Source organism: Bos indicus, chromosome 6 (assembly GCF_029378745.1).
Source record: "Bos indicus isolate NIAB-ARS_2022 breed Sahiwal x Tharparkar chromosome 6, NIAB-ARS_B.indTharparkar_mat_pri_1.0, whole genome shotgun sequence".
Classification (NCBI taxonomy): Eukaryota; Metazoa; Chordata; class Mammalia; order Artiodactyla; family Bovidae; genus Bos; species Bos indicus.
Window position 1 is genome coordinate 18,070,769 of NC_091765.1, and position 15,076 is coordinate 18,085,844.

Genomic DNA, 15,076 nt, shown 5'->3' on the forward strand with positions numbered 1-15,076 from the left:
GACCAACGCTTTGGAAAGGATGGGTGGGGAATAGTCGTGAGAGGGCGGGGGAGGGCGGGTGATGGAGTAAAGCGCGTAGAACTTGCGGCAGGCAGTGGTAAAATCTCTTTTGTGCGGAAAGTGAAAGCTCAGCGTGCGTTTCAGCGTGTGGCCGAGGTAAAGCACGAGACCTAATCCAGAAATTTGCTTGGAGGGTTTAATTAGCTAACAATATAAAAAGCAGGTTGTGCGAGGAGGGGTGACAGTATCGTTCTAGCTATGATACCAAACCAGAAATGCTGAGGTTGGCATATTAAGAATTGTGTAATGCTTTCCAAGTCTGTCTTTAATTTTCCATAATTATGGCTCCTCCCTTTTTTCTGACAGCACACAGGATATAATTGCATTCACATTGTTTTCCTAAGTAAGTCTCTTCTGTGATGCAGCTAGGAAGTATTATGGGCTGAATTGTGTTCACCTGAAATTCATATATTGACGTCCTAAGCCCAAGTACCTCAGAATGTGACTGTATTTGGAGACAGGGCCTTTAAAGAGGTAGAGTAAAATGAGGTCATGTAAGTGGGCCCTAACCCAGTATGACTGGTGTCTTTTTAAGAAGAGATTAGGACAGCAACAGACACAGAGGGAAGACCGTGTGAAAACACAGGAGGAAGATGGCCATCTACAAGACAGGGAGAAAGGACTCAGAATGAGATCAACCCTACCAACACCTTGATTCTTAGATTTCTAGCCTCCAGAAATTGAGGAAGTCTGTAGTACTTTGTTATGGCAGCCCTTGCAAACTAATTCAGAAAGGGAGCCCTTGTTCATAATACATACTATGGATAAATTATTTTAACATGAAACATATAGCTCATCCAGTGCTTCTTAAGGATGAATTTTCCCAAATGATATTCAGGCCTTTCTTGTCAGAAAAAGGAATACTGTCTACTTCATCCATCCTATTTTAAATAGAGGAATAATATAATAATCAGTAGCAGTAAAGGAAAGGAATACCAAAAGATCTTTGGGGTGGGGAGAGAGGGAAAGGAAGAGGAGAGGAGTATTAAGGGAAACATTTTTAAATGGAATCCCCAAAGATCATTTAAACTACTCACCTTCCCACTGGAATCCTTCTTGCTGGATTTCAGCCAGAATTGTTGGTAACAGTATATCCAAAATATCTAAGTACTATTATTTTGTTATCAAGAGTGGTGTTAAATCTTTAAAAGAGAGGTGTTAAATTACTCTATTTGTAAAACTACAATTGTCCAGCCGGCTTGTAATTCCCTGGGAAGTAAATGCTACACAGGATACCCATCCAGAGTCAGTGAGCATGAACAGAGAGAGCTTACGGCTTAAGAAGAGTTTGCAAAATGCTAATGAAAGGAAAAGTTGAAATACTAATTGTATTATTTAGTTGCACAACTCTACTCGCCATTTAAAAATTAAATCCTTCATTTCCTTTAAGTTCCTATGATTTGCTTCATATATACTCCTTCATACATACTTCCACTTATGGTATATAGGTACTTCTATGCATGTTCTCTGAGCGTCCATTTGCCCTACAGGAAACTGGGTTAACCAATGTGCCTACATCAAGTGTAAGGATTACATGAAGTAATTAGCACAATGTCTAGCATTTAGTTCAGGCTCAATGAGTACAAGCGGCAATGGTAATAATTATCTCTGGGCCCTGACTCTACAGGTTGGTGGTATTACCTTCCTTTTTCACCTCTTGCAACTTCACCTGCCTTTTCCAAAATTAGATTGTGAGACTGGCCAGTATATTAACTTACTTTCTATACTCAGCCTTTCAGACTTGTATGATGAATAAATAAACTGGCCCATCTTTAATATTACCCATATCATTCTTCTCTAGTTGAATGTATTATGATTTTCCTGGAGAGGAGATGAGGGGAGGACCCTGAAAAGTATTGGTAGAAGGCAGAATCTCAATAGTAACAAAATCCAATTCTCAAAACTTTTTAAAGTAGGAGCGGAACATATATTTTTGTTTACTGCCCAAACTGGTCCAGAGGTCCTTCAACAGAAGAGGATGGGGATTCCACCTCTTTGTAAAATAGACTGGGTACTTGGTTGCTCAGTTGTGTCCGACTCTGCAACCCCATGGACTGTAGCCCACCAGGCTCCTCTGTCCATGGGATTCTCCGGGCAAGAATACTGGACTGGGTAGCCATTTGCTTCTCCAAGGGATCTTCCTGGCCCAGAGATCAAACCTGGGTCTCCTGCATTGCAGGTGGATGCTTTACCATCTGAGCCACCAGAGAAGCCCAAAATAGACTACTACTTATCAGTAAAAAGGTATAAGGTATCATACACCCCAGAGCATGATGATTCTAAAAAACCACTATTCTGAGTCAAAGAGCCAGGCATAAAAGTCTACATACTGAAAGAACTCATTTATAACAAGTTCTAGAAAGGCACGCCTAACTCGTGGTGGTATAAACCAGGGCAGAGGGCAGGACTGACTGAGAAAGGGACATGAAACACTTTTCCAGGGGGTGAGGTGGAAATGTTGTATGTGTTGATTGGAGTGTTGGTTACCATGGGCCTACACATTTGTCAAAACTGAACTGTGCATTTCATGGAAGGTAAACTTTGTCTCAGTAAAACAAACTAAAAAAAAAAAAAAAGAAATCCAGTATCTTGGAAAGAAAAGACACAGGTGAAGTAAGAAGACTTATCTACCTATTGTGAAATGCATGCCCAATAAACAGTTATGGGATGTAGTTATAACAAGAGTGACCAGTACTTTAGTATGTAAATAGAGATAAGAAAGTGGTTAAATAGTAACATTCCTCTTAAAAGATAAACATCAGTTCAGTTCAGTCGCTCAGTCATGTCCGACTCTTTGTGACCCCATGAATGGCAGCATGCCAGGCCTCCCTGTCCATCACCAACTCCTAGAGTTCACCCAAACTCATGTGCATGGAGTCGGTGATGCCATCCAGCCATCTCATCCTCTGTCGTCCCCTTCACCTCCTGCCCCCAATCCCTCCCAGCATCAGGGTCTTTTCTAATGAATCAACTCTTTGCATGAGGTGGCCAAAGTATTGGAGTTTCAGCCTTAGCATCAGTCCTTCCAATGAACACCCAGGACTGGTCTCCTTTAGGATGGACTGGTTGGATCTCCTTGCAGTCTAAGCGACTCACAAGAGTATTCTCCAGCACCACAGTTCAAAAGCATCAATTCTTCAGTGCTCAGCTTTCTTCACAGTCAAACTCTCACATCCATACGTGACCACTGGAAAAACCATAGCCTTGACTAGACGGACCTTTGTTAGCAAAGTAATATCTCTGCTTTATAATATGCTATCTAGGTTGGTCATAACTTTCCTTCCAAGGAGTGAGTGAGAAGTCAAGTTGCTCAGTCATGTCTGACTCTTTGCGACCCCATGGACTGTAGCCTACAAGGCTCCTCTGTCCAGGCAAGAGTACTGGAGTGGGTTGCTATTTCCTTCTCCAAGGAGTAAGCTTCTTTTAATTTCATGGCTGCAATCACCAAAATAAACATAACCTTACTTTAATTAGCCTGGCCATTTGGTTACAGACTGTGGACTTTGATTTTTATGTAAGCCAAAGCAAGCTGGAATCCCTGTTCCTTTCTTCTCCCTCATTTCCATTTATTTTGCAGAACTCAGCATGGAGTCTGCCTAGATCTAAATGGGCTGCGTGGACAAGTTGTTAACCTTTCCGACTTCTTCACTGTAAAATGAGGGAGCTTAATCCAAGGCTCTAAAATGCCTCTGGTCCCTAAGATTCGCCCTCTTAAGTAGATTATCAGGACCTTGAACTTGGCCCTTGATTAATAACATGTTTAGTTAATAAAATCTGAAAAAAATAAAGTACATTCCCAAGGTCAAGTAAAGCCCTTTGCCTCAATAAAGCATAGGGTTTTTACTTCCTGATGGCAGTCAGCATGCTTTGGCTAATAATGAAGCCTCGTTTCTAAGTCTCATGTAGAATCATGTTTTAGGAGGGACATGAGTGGGTAAGGAATCCACCTGCAATGTGGGAAACCTAGGTTCAATTCCTGGGTTGGGAAAATCCCCTGGAGAAGGGAACGGCTGCCCACTCCAGTGTTCTGGCTGGAGAATTCCACGGACTATACAGCCCCCATGGGGTTGCAAAGAGTTGGACACGGCTGAGCAACTTTCACTTCAAAGGTTACCTACTCTTTCCTTTAGGCAAGAACATACTCACAGCAAATAAGATATTTGAAAATTGATAGTTTCACTCTGATTTTTAAAATGGCAATACATAGTTTTGTAGAAAATTTGAAAATGCAAGAAACTGTAAAGGAGAAAATAATAACCTTTTTATTTTTTCCACCTAGGGTTAATTTATTATATTTCTGTATGTATCCTTCCAGTCTTTTAATTCATATATCTATGATATTTTTAATTTTTATAAATAAATATGTATATGTGTCATTAACATTTTTTATGTTGTTCTCCCACAAATTATTTTTAATTACTCTCTTCTAGCCCAAGGATTCAGCAACATTTCCTGTAAAGGACCAAACAGTAAATATTTTTGGTTTTGTTGACAATTTGGCCTCTGTCACAACCGTACAATTGTGCTGTGGGAGCCGGAAAGTAGCCATAGGCAATAAATAAATGGTCATGGTTGTATTTCAGTAAAACCTCATTGAGAAAACAGGCAACCAGCTGGACTTATCCTGCAGGCCATTATCTGCTGACTTCTGGACTTTTAAAAATCTTGTTCATTGTTTAGGAATATTTCAAAATTGATCTGACCCATAGCCTATTGTCAACATGAGCTATTTTCGATTTTTTTGCTATTATGAACAATAATGTGATATATATACCTATGGTTATTTCAGTAAGATAAATACCAAGAAATAGAATTGGTACTAAGACCAAAGTACCAATAGAACAAAGTGCATACACACATACACTCATGCACTTTGTCCTTCTACCAGTGGGAGGGGATCTCTGTTAGAAGTGGGAAGCATTTCCTCTCAGATTACTTATATGCTTACACAGATTCCCCCTGCTGCCCATAAATGGCACCGCTCTTCTTATTTAACACTGATGTTTTAATAGAATCATTTTGACTGTCCTGTAAAGGGGCAGAGACGAAACCAAGACTACAGGTACGTCACAACGGTAGTCCAGTCCTCTGCTAAGAAATACTTAGTTTATTTCCAACTTCTATTAAAATTATACTGGAATAAATATGGGGGGGGCTTGTTTTTATCTAGTGTGGTAAATGTGGGGAAGGTAGGTGATGTGGGGACTTTAGAACATAAGCTCAAACACCTGACATTGTTCTCAACTGAAATCCAAAAAGCTTGTACAGCATGACAAACATATGTATCTTGAATTAAGTAGAGAATTATTAAGTTCTTGCAATTTAAAAATTCTAAAACTACTTCCAATAAAATTTTAAAATTCCATGAAGTTTATTTTCTAATTAGGCATTATTCCTGACCCCGGGATTGAACCCAGGTCTCCCACATTGCAGGCAGACGCTTTAACCTCTGCGCCACCAGGGAAGCCCCAATATATAATAGACGTATATAATCAGGCACTATCAACTGCTTTACTGTACATTACCTCCAATCTGCAACATGATGTTAGGAGGTAGAAAAATATCATTCAACAAATACTTGCTGTGGTAAGAACTTACTTAGACACTGGGACAAATACTAAGACAATTCTTTCTCTGAAGGAACTTTAATTTGGTATATTAACAGGGCTTGTCTTTTAAGATCTTAAACCAGTGGGTGTATCTCACATTTTGACAATTTTTTTTGCATGTATCTTTTAGGGAGGAATTCAGATTCAGAGAAGTAAGGCAAAGCTTTCAGGAGATGAGACTTCTGCTGAACTTTTAGGACAAGCAAGATCTGGATATACACGAATAACTTCAGAGTTAGAACTACTGTACTCAGAAGATTTAAGTGCATTTGGCTAACACTGAATGTGTCCCTTATAACAACCCCTTTCATTTCTTTCACCAGTTCTGTGAGACAGGGACTGTTACGATTTCCATCCCACAGATAAAGAAACCGAGGCGCAGAGGTTAGGCAACGTGTTTCAGGTCTTCACCTCAGCCAGTACTGGAAGAAGCGAGATTCAAACCCAGAGAACACAGGGCCACCATGTCCCCTGCCTTCTTCAGCAGGCAGGTGACAATCTGGGGCAGCACCTCACGTGGCTGGACTGGGCGCTGCAGCACAGCAGACCAGGAGGAGAGCAGCCTGACCAGGACAGAGGGGCTGCTCATTGAAGCAGCGGGCAAGTGCCTTGCATTCATCAACAGGCTCCCAGATCAGAAGAGACTCGGGGCCCAAAGAGCTTCAGAGCTGATAAAAAGTGCACTTTGCTTTTAAAAAATGTATCTGTGTAAAATCAAATGTCTGATTTTATACAAATTTGAAACCCAGATGTTATGGACTACATGTTTGTGTCCCCCTCCCCCCCCCCCCCCCCACACACAAATCCATCATGTTGAAATAAAACCTCTAGAGGACTGTATTCAAAGGTGTGGTCTTTGGGAGGTTATTGGGTTTAGAGGTCATACGGGTAATGAAAGGGTCCTTAGAAGAAGAGAAAGAGATCAGAGCTCTCTCTATGTGCCATGTCCCACGTGAGAGGAAACAGGGAAGATGGGCCTCACCAGAAACTGACCATGCTGGCACCGTGGCCTCCGACTTCCCAACCTCCAGAATCAGGAGAAGTGTTTGTTGTTTAAGCTACCCAGGTTATGGTATTTTGTTAAAACAGCTTAAACGACTAGGACATCAGGGAAATGTCTTTCCCCTGGTGTCAAATGTAAACATTCCCTTCAAACCATGGACTAGGAAATTGACCAGATGTAATACAAAGTATGTTCACAAAGTATGGCTCCCTCCCTGCAAAGCGCTGTGTGCCTGGGGACCCTGGGGTGTGTGCTCTGGGGGGAGTCTCCTTGCAGACCCAGGGCTCCTGCCATCTGCCGGAGGCAGGTGTGTGATGAAAGGAGAGGGAAGATGCTATCATTGCACATCGGTTACAGGGCATGGGGTTATAAAGAAGAAAAGAACACAGAGATGAAAGGACTCGAGTTAACGTGGAGACAGGACATTTGCAGAATGTGGGTCATAGCATCTTATAGAGCTCAAGGTCACGCACTGCTCAACTTTGCTCTCAACAACACAAAACTTGGTTGTCAAAAGATTTCTGCAAGAGGCCATTCTTCTCCTCCTTCATTCCTCCCATGTGGGGTGATTCTTCCATCCCACTGGTGCAATGGGGAAATTACGGGCTTGGACAGTTGTGTGCCCATCAGCAGTTGTGTGCCCCGTTTCTCTCTCTCAGTCAGAGTTCCTTCAAGTGTAAAAGGAGCACAATGAGACTCGCCTGGTGTTAAACAAGAGGACACCAACTTGCAGTGCCTGATCATGGTAGCTTAAAGGAATTTAGGTAGAGAAAGATAACTTCTTGGAAACAAGAACTGAGGCAAAGTGTGCCCAGACACTTGGTCGGATGCAAGCACATGTGTTGGACAGATTTTTAGTACAGAGAACTCACCAGTTCACACTAGGGCCAAACAATCCTATGGCTTCACTTTGGTCCTTTGGGGAGCCCAGAATCAACCCAGACCACGATGTGTCCCAAGACTCAGTTCCATTTCCTCAGAGCTTTGCCGTCCTTTGAAAGCAGGTCAATGTATCTCTTCCTCCTTTTGATTTCCCCTCGAGACTAATCCCTGAGAGTCACATTTAGAGATAAAACCTATTCACTCCCCAACCACCACCACCCCAACCTGTGTAAGGCTAAGGTGCATGACAGTAATTATGTACTATTGGAGGAAATGGCAACACACTCCAAAATTCTTGCCTGGAGAATCCCATGGACAGAGGAGCCTGGTAGGCTATAGTCCATGGGATCGCAGAGTTGGACACAACTGAAGTGATTTAGCTTTAGCATCCTATAAGGGATACTTGTAATAACTTTGTTTTATTGTAACAAATTTGTAAGCTCAAACCCAGAGATTTATTTATTTTCAAGGCCATTTTGCAGGAGAAGAGTTGACTTTTCTCCCCCTCTGAAATGTAGTAAATCCCAACTATAAGAAAAAATCAGCAGCATTGGACAAAGAACTTGTTCCAAGGATCAGTTTCCCTCTCAACAAACGAATTGGTCGATAAGAGAATAAACTTCTCCAAAAACAAGCAACAACAACTACAAAAACAAAACCTCTGAACAGTGATGGTAACCATAGTAATTATCACAGGGAGGCAGAAAACCAGAGAAAACAAGATTCAGGTTCCAGCTGTAACACTTCTTAGCTCTTTCATCTCACAAAACGAGGTCACCAACTCTTTCCTTGTCTACCTTGTGGGATTTTGTAAAGATTCAAGAATGTATGTCAAGCATAAAAACTGTAAAATGAGATGGCTCATTGTACATCTGCCACATATAAATTAAATATGCTCTAGCCACACAGTAGTGCATAATCCCAGAGAAGGTGATGGCACCTTACTCCAGCACTCTTGCCTGGAAAATCCCATGGGCGGAGCAGCCTGGTGGGCTGCAGTCCATGGGGTCTCGAAGAGTCGGACACGACTGAGCGACTTCACTTTCACTTTTCACTTTCACACATTGGAGAAGGACAAGGCAACCCACTCCAGTGTTCTTGCCTGGAGAATCCCAGGACAGGGGAGCCTGGTGGGCTGCCGTCTATGGGATCGCACAGAATCGGACACGACTGAAGTGACTTAGCAGCAGTAGCAACAGCAGTGCATAATCCACTATTCTAACACGCATTATTACTCATTATTTGGTGAGTAATCTAGTACTATGCTTCTGATAGTCTTATATATTTTATTAGAAGAAAATGAAATGTCAGGACTTCTCTGGTGGTCCAGTGGTTGAGAATCCTCCTGCCAATGCAGGGGACATGGGTTCGATCCCTGGTCCAGGAAGATCCCACATGCCCTGGGGCAACTGGGCCCATGGGCCACAACTGAGTCCTCACTCTAGAGCTCGTGCTGAGCAAGAGGAGAAGCCACACCGCAATCAGAGGCTTGGGTGCCAAAACTAGAGAGTAGCCTCTGCTCTCTGCAACCAGAGAAAGCCACGTACAGCAACGAAGATCCAGTGCAGCCAAAAACAAAACAAAAAAAATTTTTTTTAAGGAAAGGGAAAAGTTAGGTGTCAAGGTTTGTCAAACAGCACGTTAGTTCCTTGTATCATGCATTCTTGATAAAAAAGGCAATCTTTGAGGCTCTGGCCAGCAAAATCAGCAAGCCAATATTTCAAACAGAAGGATGGAACAAGTTTTTCATCCAAAACTGGGGTGGAGGTGATGAATAGACTACTGTGATTTAGACTCACTCTATCATTTCCAGATAATCCAAAGAAACCTGAATTATCCAACAATTTGATCTTTGAACCATATTATCTTACCCTTGTCCCCTCATCCCACTGAGGTCCTTTGAAGGTCATGCCTTCATCTTTTATCAGGGGGCCTAAAACAACTTATAGCAAAGCACTGTTGCAGTGCCTACTGAAGTCTGGCTAAGGACATTACCTTGGGGCTCACTTTGTGAAAGAAGAGGATGATAATTTCTTTCAGAATTGAGCAACAGAAAGGACTCTGCTTTCCTTGAAGAATTAATGATTTATCATTTTGTTATTTTTTACTCTGTGAACAATGAGACTCTGAATTATGGAGCAGGGACCTGATTTTATACCTTTCCACGAATGACCTTACACTGTTGTGAATTATTTCTCATCTTAAATCCAAGGGCAGGAAAATAACACACCCCAGTTTAATTAGTATGATGTTATCAGCTTATTTAAAAAATAGTGCTTGAAGAAAATAACCCTCCTGTGGTTTTAATAACTACTTAAAACTAAATAATTTTTACAAACATTTAAAGAAAGCAATAATCTGTTTTAATTGAAGAAAACCCATAATACTAATTTTGAAAAGACTGTTGATGTCATGGTGGTTTATTGGGTAAATACAAAGTATAGGCTCTTGCTTTTTTTTTTTTTTTTAAGCAAAGCCAAAGAGATTAGAAACCAAGTAGACACATTCTTTTATAGAATAGAAAATAAATTAGTTTTAACTAACAATTAGGCACTTAAAATGTAAATGTAAAATGGCATTTTGAAGTACAAACTATAGTTAACACGCCCAAATTCCTCCTGAAATGTTTCAACAAACACAAAAGCACAAGCATGGAAAACATATTTCTAAACTAAGAGAATTTCCTCTTTTGAAAAAAAGAACCTGAATTCAAATCTGTACGACAGACCAATGATTAAGGTACCAGTGGGTAGGAGAAAAGAGTTTCTGAAATTTACATATTTAATTAAAACATAAGCATTTAATAAAACTATTACAATAATATACAGTATATATCATAATGAAAAATATATGTCAGGAAAATAACGAATTCTAGACTTAGAATTTTACTTTACAACAAGGCACTTAACACATTGAAACAGTACAGTAAATTTCCGAAAGATGCAATTAGCTACCTCTCAAACCTTGTAATATTTCTTTTGTGAATATAGCAAAACATAACCATACATTTTGCAGCATTAATCATTGCATAGGAGGTAAACTAAATAATGAATTCCAACTTGGCAATTAGATTAGCTTATAGCTTCTTCGTTTTCTTTTAAAGGACAGTTTTAAATAAATCCACAATAAACAGCTATTCTTATTCATGATTCATTCAGAACACAACATAGTTATCTTAATGAGTAATAAAATAAATCAGAACTTACAAGGTGTGTATCTGTATAAAAACTTATCTTTGGGTACCTTTCGACATGATTTTCAGTGTTTAGGTATTGAAGTCAAGAGCACTTCTTAATAGAAGAAATATTTTTAGCAAGTAAGTCAAAGGAGTTAAATTATTGCAACACAATGACATTAAAAAAGGACTATACATACAAATAGAAAAGCCTTCAACATATAGCATATTAATTATAATATGTCCGATTTAAACATGTAAACTCATTTATTAAGAAATTCCTTCTCACACTTCCTTACACTACAGGAGTGAGGGTGTTAAGACCGGCTAACATTTGAAATCAGCTTTCCAGCGCAAAACAAAGTCAACAATATAAAAGAATTTTAAGAGAAATATTCAAAATGTTCAAGGGACAAGATGTTAACTCAAAAAAGTAACTGCATGAATTCTAGCATGTAAAAAAAAAAAAAACACACACACACACGAGAAAGATGGCAAACTTGGTGTTTCAAGGTAAACAAAGAATAGGAAGTTATAAAGGGAGACATTAATGATTGTGATAGTGAGAGGTAAAAATGGTCTGCACATTTTCTTTGATCAGATGGATAAAATATTAGAACTATAACCCCTGTGACCTAAGTACATTTTCCCTTTGGAAAAGGTTTAAAATGCCTTTAAAATAATTCCTTTTGAAAAAAATTATTACTTTTGCATGATGCTTTCAGATTACTGGTAAAAATAATAACTTTAAAACACCTTTAAAACCTTGGAAATACCCTTGTGTCTAGTTTGTGTTCCAAGTCATATAACATATTTCCACAAGAGGGCACTGCTGTACAGCAAAGAACCTTATGCGCTGTCATCAACCGGCTCAGTCACAACCACCTTCCTTCCATAGCAAAACTCGTTTCCCAAGATGCCAGGAAATTAAATACCAAATTCCAAATTACCTTGGGTGGAACTGAGTGGGTAAGAAGACTTTATTTTCAGAGCTAATGTAGGAACTCAAAAAAAAAAAAAAAAAAGAATCTGAAAGGAACTCATTTTCACTTGAAAGATTTTTTTTAAAATGTGGCATCATTCGTAGAAATTATATATTATAGAAATATTGCACCAAGGACTTCATCACAGAAAAAGCTTAAAACTGGAGCACTGGCTTACAAAAACAAGGATAATAGATAAGATCTTATGTTATTTCAAAAGGCAAGCTCATAATTACGTTTTTTTTCAATCGAGGTATAATTGACATAAAACATCATATGAATTTTAGGTTTACAATGTAATGATCTATTTGTACATATTGTGAAATTATCACCACAGTAAGACTAATAGTTGTTTATGTTTTATATCCCCAAGAGGCATATGGGGTTGAACCTCGTTTGGTTTCCTAAATGTAAATGGGTTTTGCTATTTCTCTTTATTTTCCCATCTAGAAACTCTAATATTCCCCTTTCCCCTTACTGTCATACCACATGCTTCCACAGCATTTATTAAAGAGCAGTGGCATATACATGGGAGCACCAGTGTCCTTACATGGGGTCATAGATGTTTTTAAAGTTCTTCAAAAGGTGATGGCATTTAAAAAAACGAAAACTGGATTACTTGATTAAAATGCAAAGTTTATACTGTTTTCAAGGTTGTCCAATAATCAATACACCATGATTTTTCAAGCTTAAACACCTTTCCTTACTTAATTTGAAAAAGAGTGGGTTATGCCAGATATAGCTGAATGAGGCTCTAAGGTATATCAAGTTGTTTTATTTGAATTCAAGGCTCAAGGAATATATCAGTGTTAGGAGAACAAAACTCAAGCTTCTGTGTCAGACACTTTTCCTCACAATTAGACAGGAGAAATTTAAAATCAGTATTTTCAAGTAGAATACATTGTCTTATCGCAAGCGTCAATGTTTAACAAATGAAAATAAGTGAAAATTATGTAGAATTATAGCTAAATACACCACGTAAGCTGTACATATGGTTCTTATTGACTTACTAATAAATACTGGAAAGACTTCTTGCATTTCAAAACCTGCCAAGGATGTATAGGGTTTCAATTCGTGTTTTAAATAAGTAAGTTAGTCTTTCTGCCTTCTGATTCAACCTTTAGTGTTTCTCTTTTACAGAAAGAATCATACAGAAAACATGCACAGAATTTTAGCACCAAAGGATGATGACCCTTCTGAACAGAATTGTTTTGTGCTTCTCTTAGACAAGGTAAAGTTCAATTTTGTGTACCGAGTCGAGGCCGACTCATCGACAATGACAAACTTAGGGGTGTTTTCCATTCTAAGTGGGGAGAGTTCTTCACCATCAATATAAATGTAACTGCCTCCTGCTACCCATACTGACTTCTCCCCTCTCTGACTACTGTTGATGATTTTGTAACCTTAAATTTTTTTCTATGATTACTAGATGTTTAAAGAAATCAAGCCAAGAATTATCCAAAAGATTCAACAGCATTAAACAATGCACTAAATCTGGCCGGATTTTTTAAAAATCCATCTTTTTTTTTTTTTTTAAACATCACCTGAAAGAACTTGAGAAACAGCTACCCCCTTTACTGAGGAGCCGTCACCACCTAACGCACCCATTCCAACCGCAGATTACAGTGCAGCACCGTGGCATCATTTCAGGGTCAAAGTAAAATTGCTCAACTGTGGTATGTGTCCTTAGGACCAGTACATAAGAAATGAGTCTCTTGCTAAAAGGCAAGGATGAGATCAACTTTTGGACCCCATCTTGGTTTTTCCACAAAGCACAGTGGAACTAGGAAGAAATGGTTTTCAGTGACATGTGACCAATTGGATTTCTGAGTTCCAATTCACAGCTCCATGACAGATCTCAGCCAGGGTGTGTGTGACCTGGCAGAAAAACACAGGCTTGTTTCCCACAGGGCAGGAGTGTCAGTTTACACATGCATGTATGTTCAGCCTGTGCTACACTGTTGGCTGCCTTGGGGGGTACAGGTGTGAATTTACCAGGTGGAGAACAGAAGCCCCCTACATTCGCATACACAGCACCATGTCTCCTCTAAACCTGTCATAGGGATCTCGAAATATTTACACACATGTGAAATCTGTGGGGTGTCTCAAATACTTCTCTATTGACTTAGTTCACTTTTTAAGTTATAAAATTATCAGTTAAAAAAAAAATAAAGTGAAAGTGACACATAGTACATTGGCTGGTAGCAGCAGCACATATTCCCAGACCTGACCCTGACCTCCCCTGAGGTAGGGCAGAAGCAAGGTTCACCCAAAGGTCACTCAACAACCCACGGCTGCAAAGCCGAACGCTAAAAAACCACTCTCAACATTTGGAGATTTTATTTACACAGTAGCTGTCTATATCCAGATATCTTTATTTATTTAAAATTTTAACAAATTCTTTTGACCTTGGAGGAAAAAAAAAAAAATCCTGAAAAAATTCTGAAGTAGAGAGCTTTCCTGGAGAAAGAATAAGGAAGGAGTAGCATGTTCTTTGGCACCTCTTTAACAAGCTCATTAGTAAAATCCCCGCTGGAGGGCTTGTCACCAATGAATGAAGAGCCGAAGGAGAATTTTAACTTTCTCAGGATGAATTAAAAAAAAAAAACCAGTCAAAGGGTAATACTTCGTTCATCTTTCTAATCACTTGCACAAAACTTGGTCCGCTTCTTCCTTTAGTGATCAGTTTTCCTAAAATAAAAATCAAAACTATACCTTTGGTTACAGCGATAACTCTTTTGGTGTAAGAGCCGATGCCTCTGCTCTGCTCCTCAGGTAGATTTCTCATTATCTTCGCCAATCTTCTGAACCCGTGAGTACTTCTTGCAAGATGATTTGAAGCAGCCAGGAGGCCAGGACAGAGGCCAGGAGAAGCAGCAAGGGATCGAGCCTTGTACGTTTTTCTCAAAAAAATAAAAGATGGGGAACCACCACGCTCGAGACAAGAAATTAGTCTGTGAAGACACCTTCAAGTTCTGTAAAAGGTAAAGAACAGGAGAACAAGACATATTTTTCACGATTTGCATCCTACTTTGCTTCTTAATTAAATTCTCATTTGCATTAACTGAACAGGGAAACCAGCAGAATCTGGATCACAAGCCAACAGTCGTCGTTGCTCCTTTCCCCAACTCTGATAGGGCTTTCCAGGGGGCGCTAGTGATAAAGAACCCGCCTGCCAATGAAGGAGACATAAGAAACACAGGTTCAATCCCTAGGTTGGGAAGATCCCCTGGAGAAGGGCATGGCAAGCTGCTCCAGTATTCTTGCCTGGAGAACCCCCATGGACAGAGGAGCCTGCCAGGCTACAGTCCATGGGGTCGCAAAGAGTTGGACAAAACTGCAGCGACTTAGCACGCATGCATCA

The 15,076-nt window shown here is 39.7% G+C and overlaps 1 protein-coding gene across 13 annotated transcripts in view; it reads right to left on the bottom strand.

The window, feature by feature from the left end:
* Positions 1-9,894: 9,894 nt before the first annotated feature.
* SGMS2 (sphingomyelin synthase 2) overlaps positions 9,895-15,076 on the bottom strand; it is a 98,709-nt gene continuing 93,527 nt past the window's right edge. For all 13 annotated transcript variants that reach the window (XM_019962336.2, XM_070791094.1, XM_070791089.1 and 10 more), the window contains one exon: positions 9,895-14,687. In XM_019962336.2, coding sequence (XP_019817895.1) covers positions 14,484-14,687 — 204 coding nt within the window. In that variant the 3' untranslated portion in view covers positions 9,895-14,483. The remainder of the gene's footprint in view (positions 14,688-15,076) is intronic.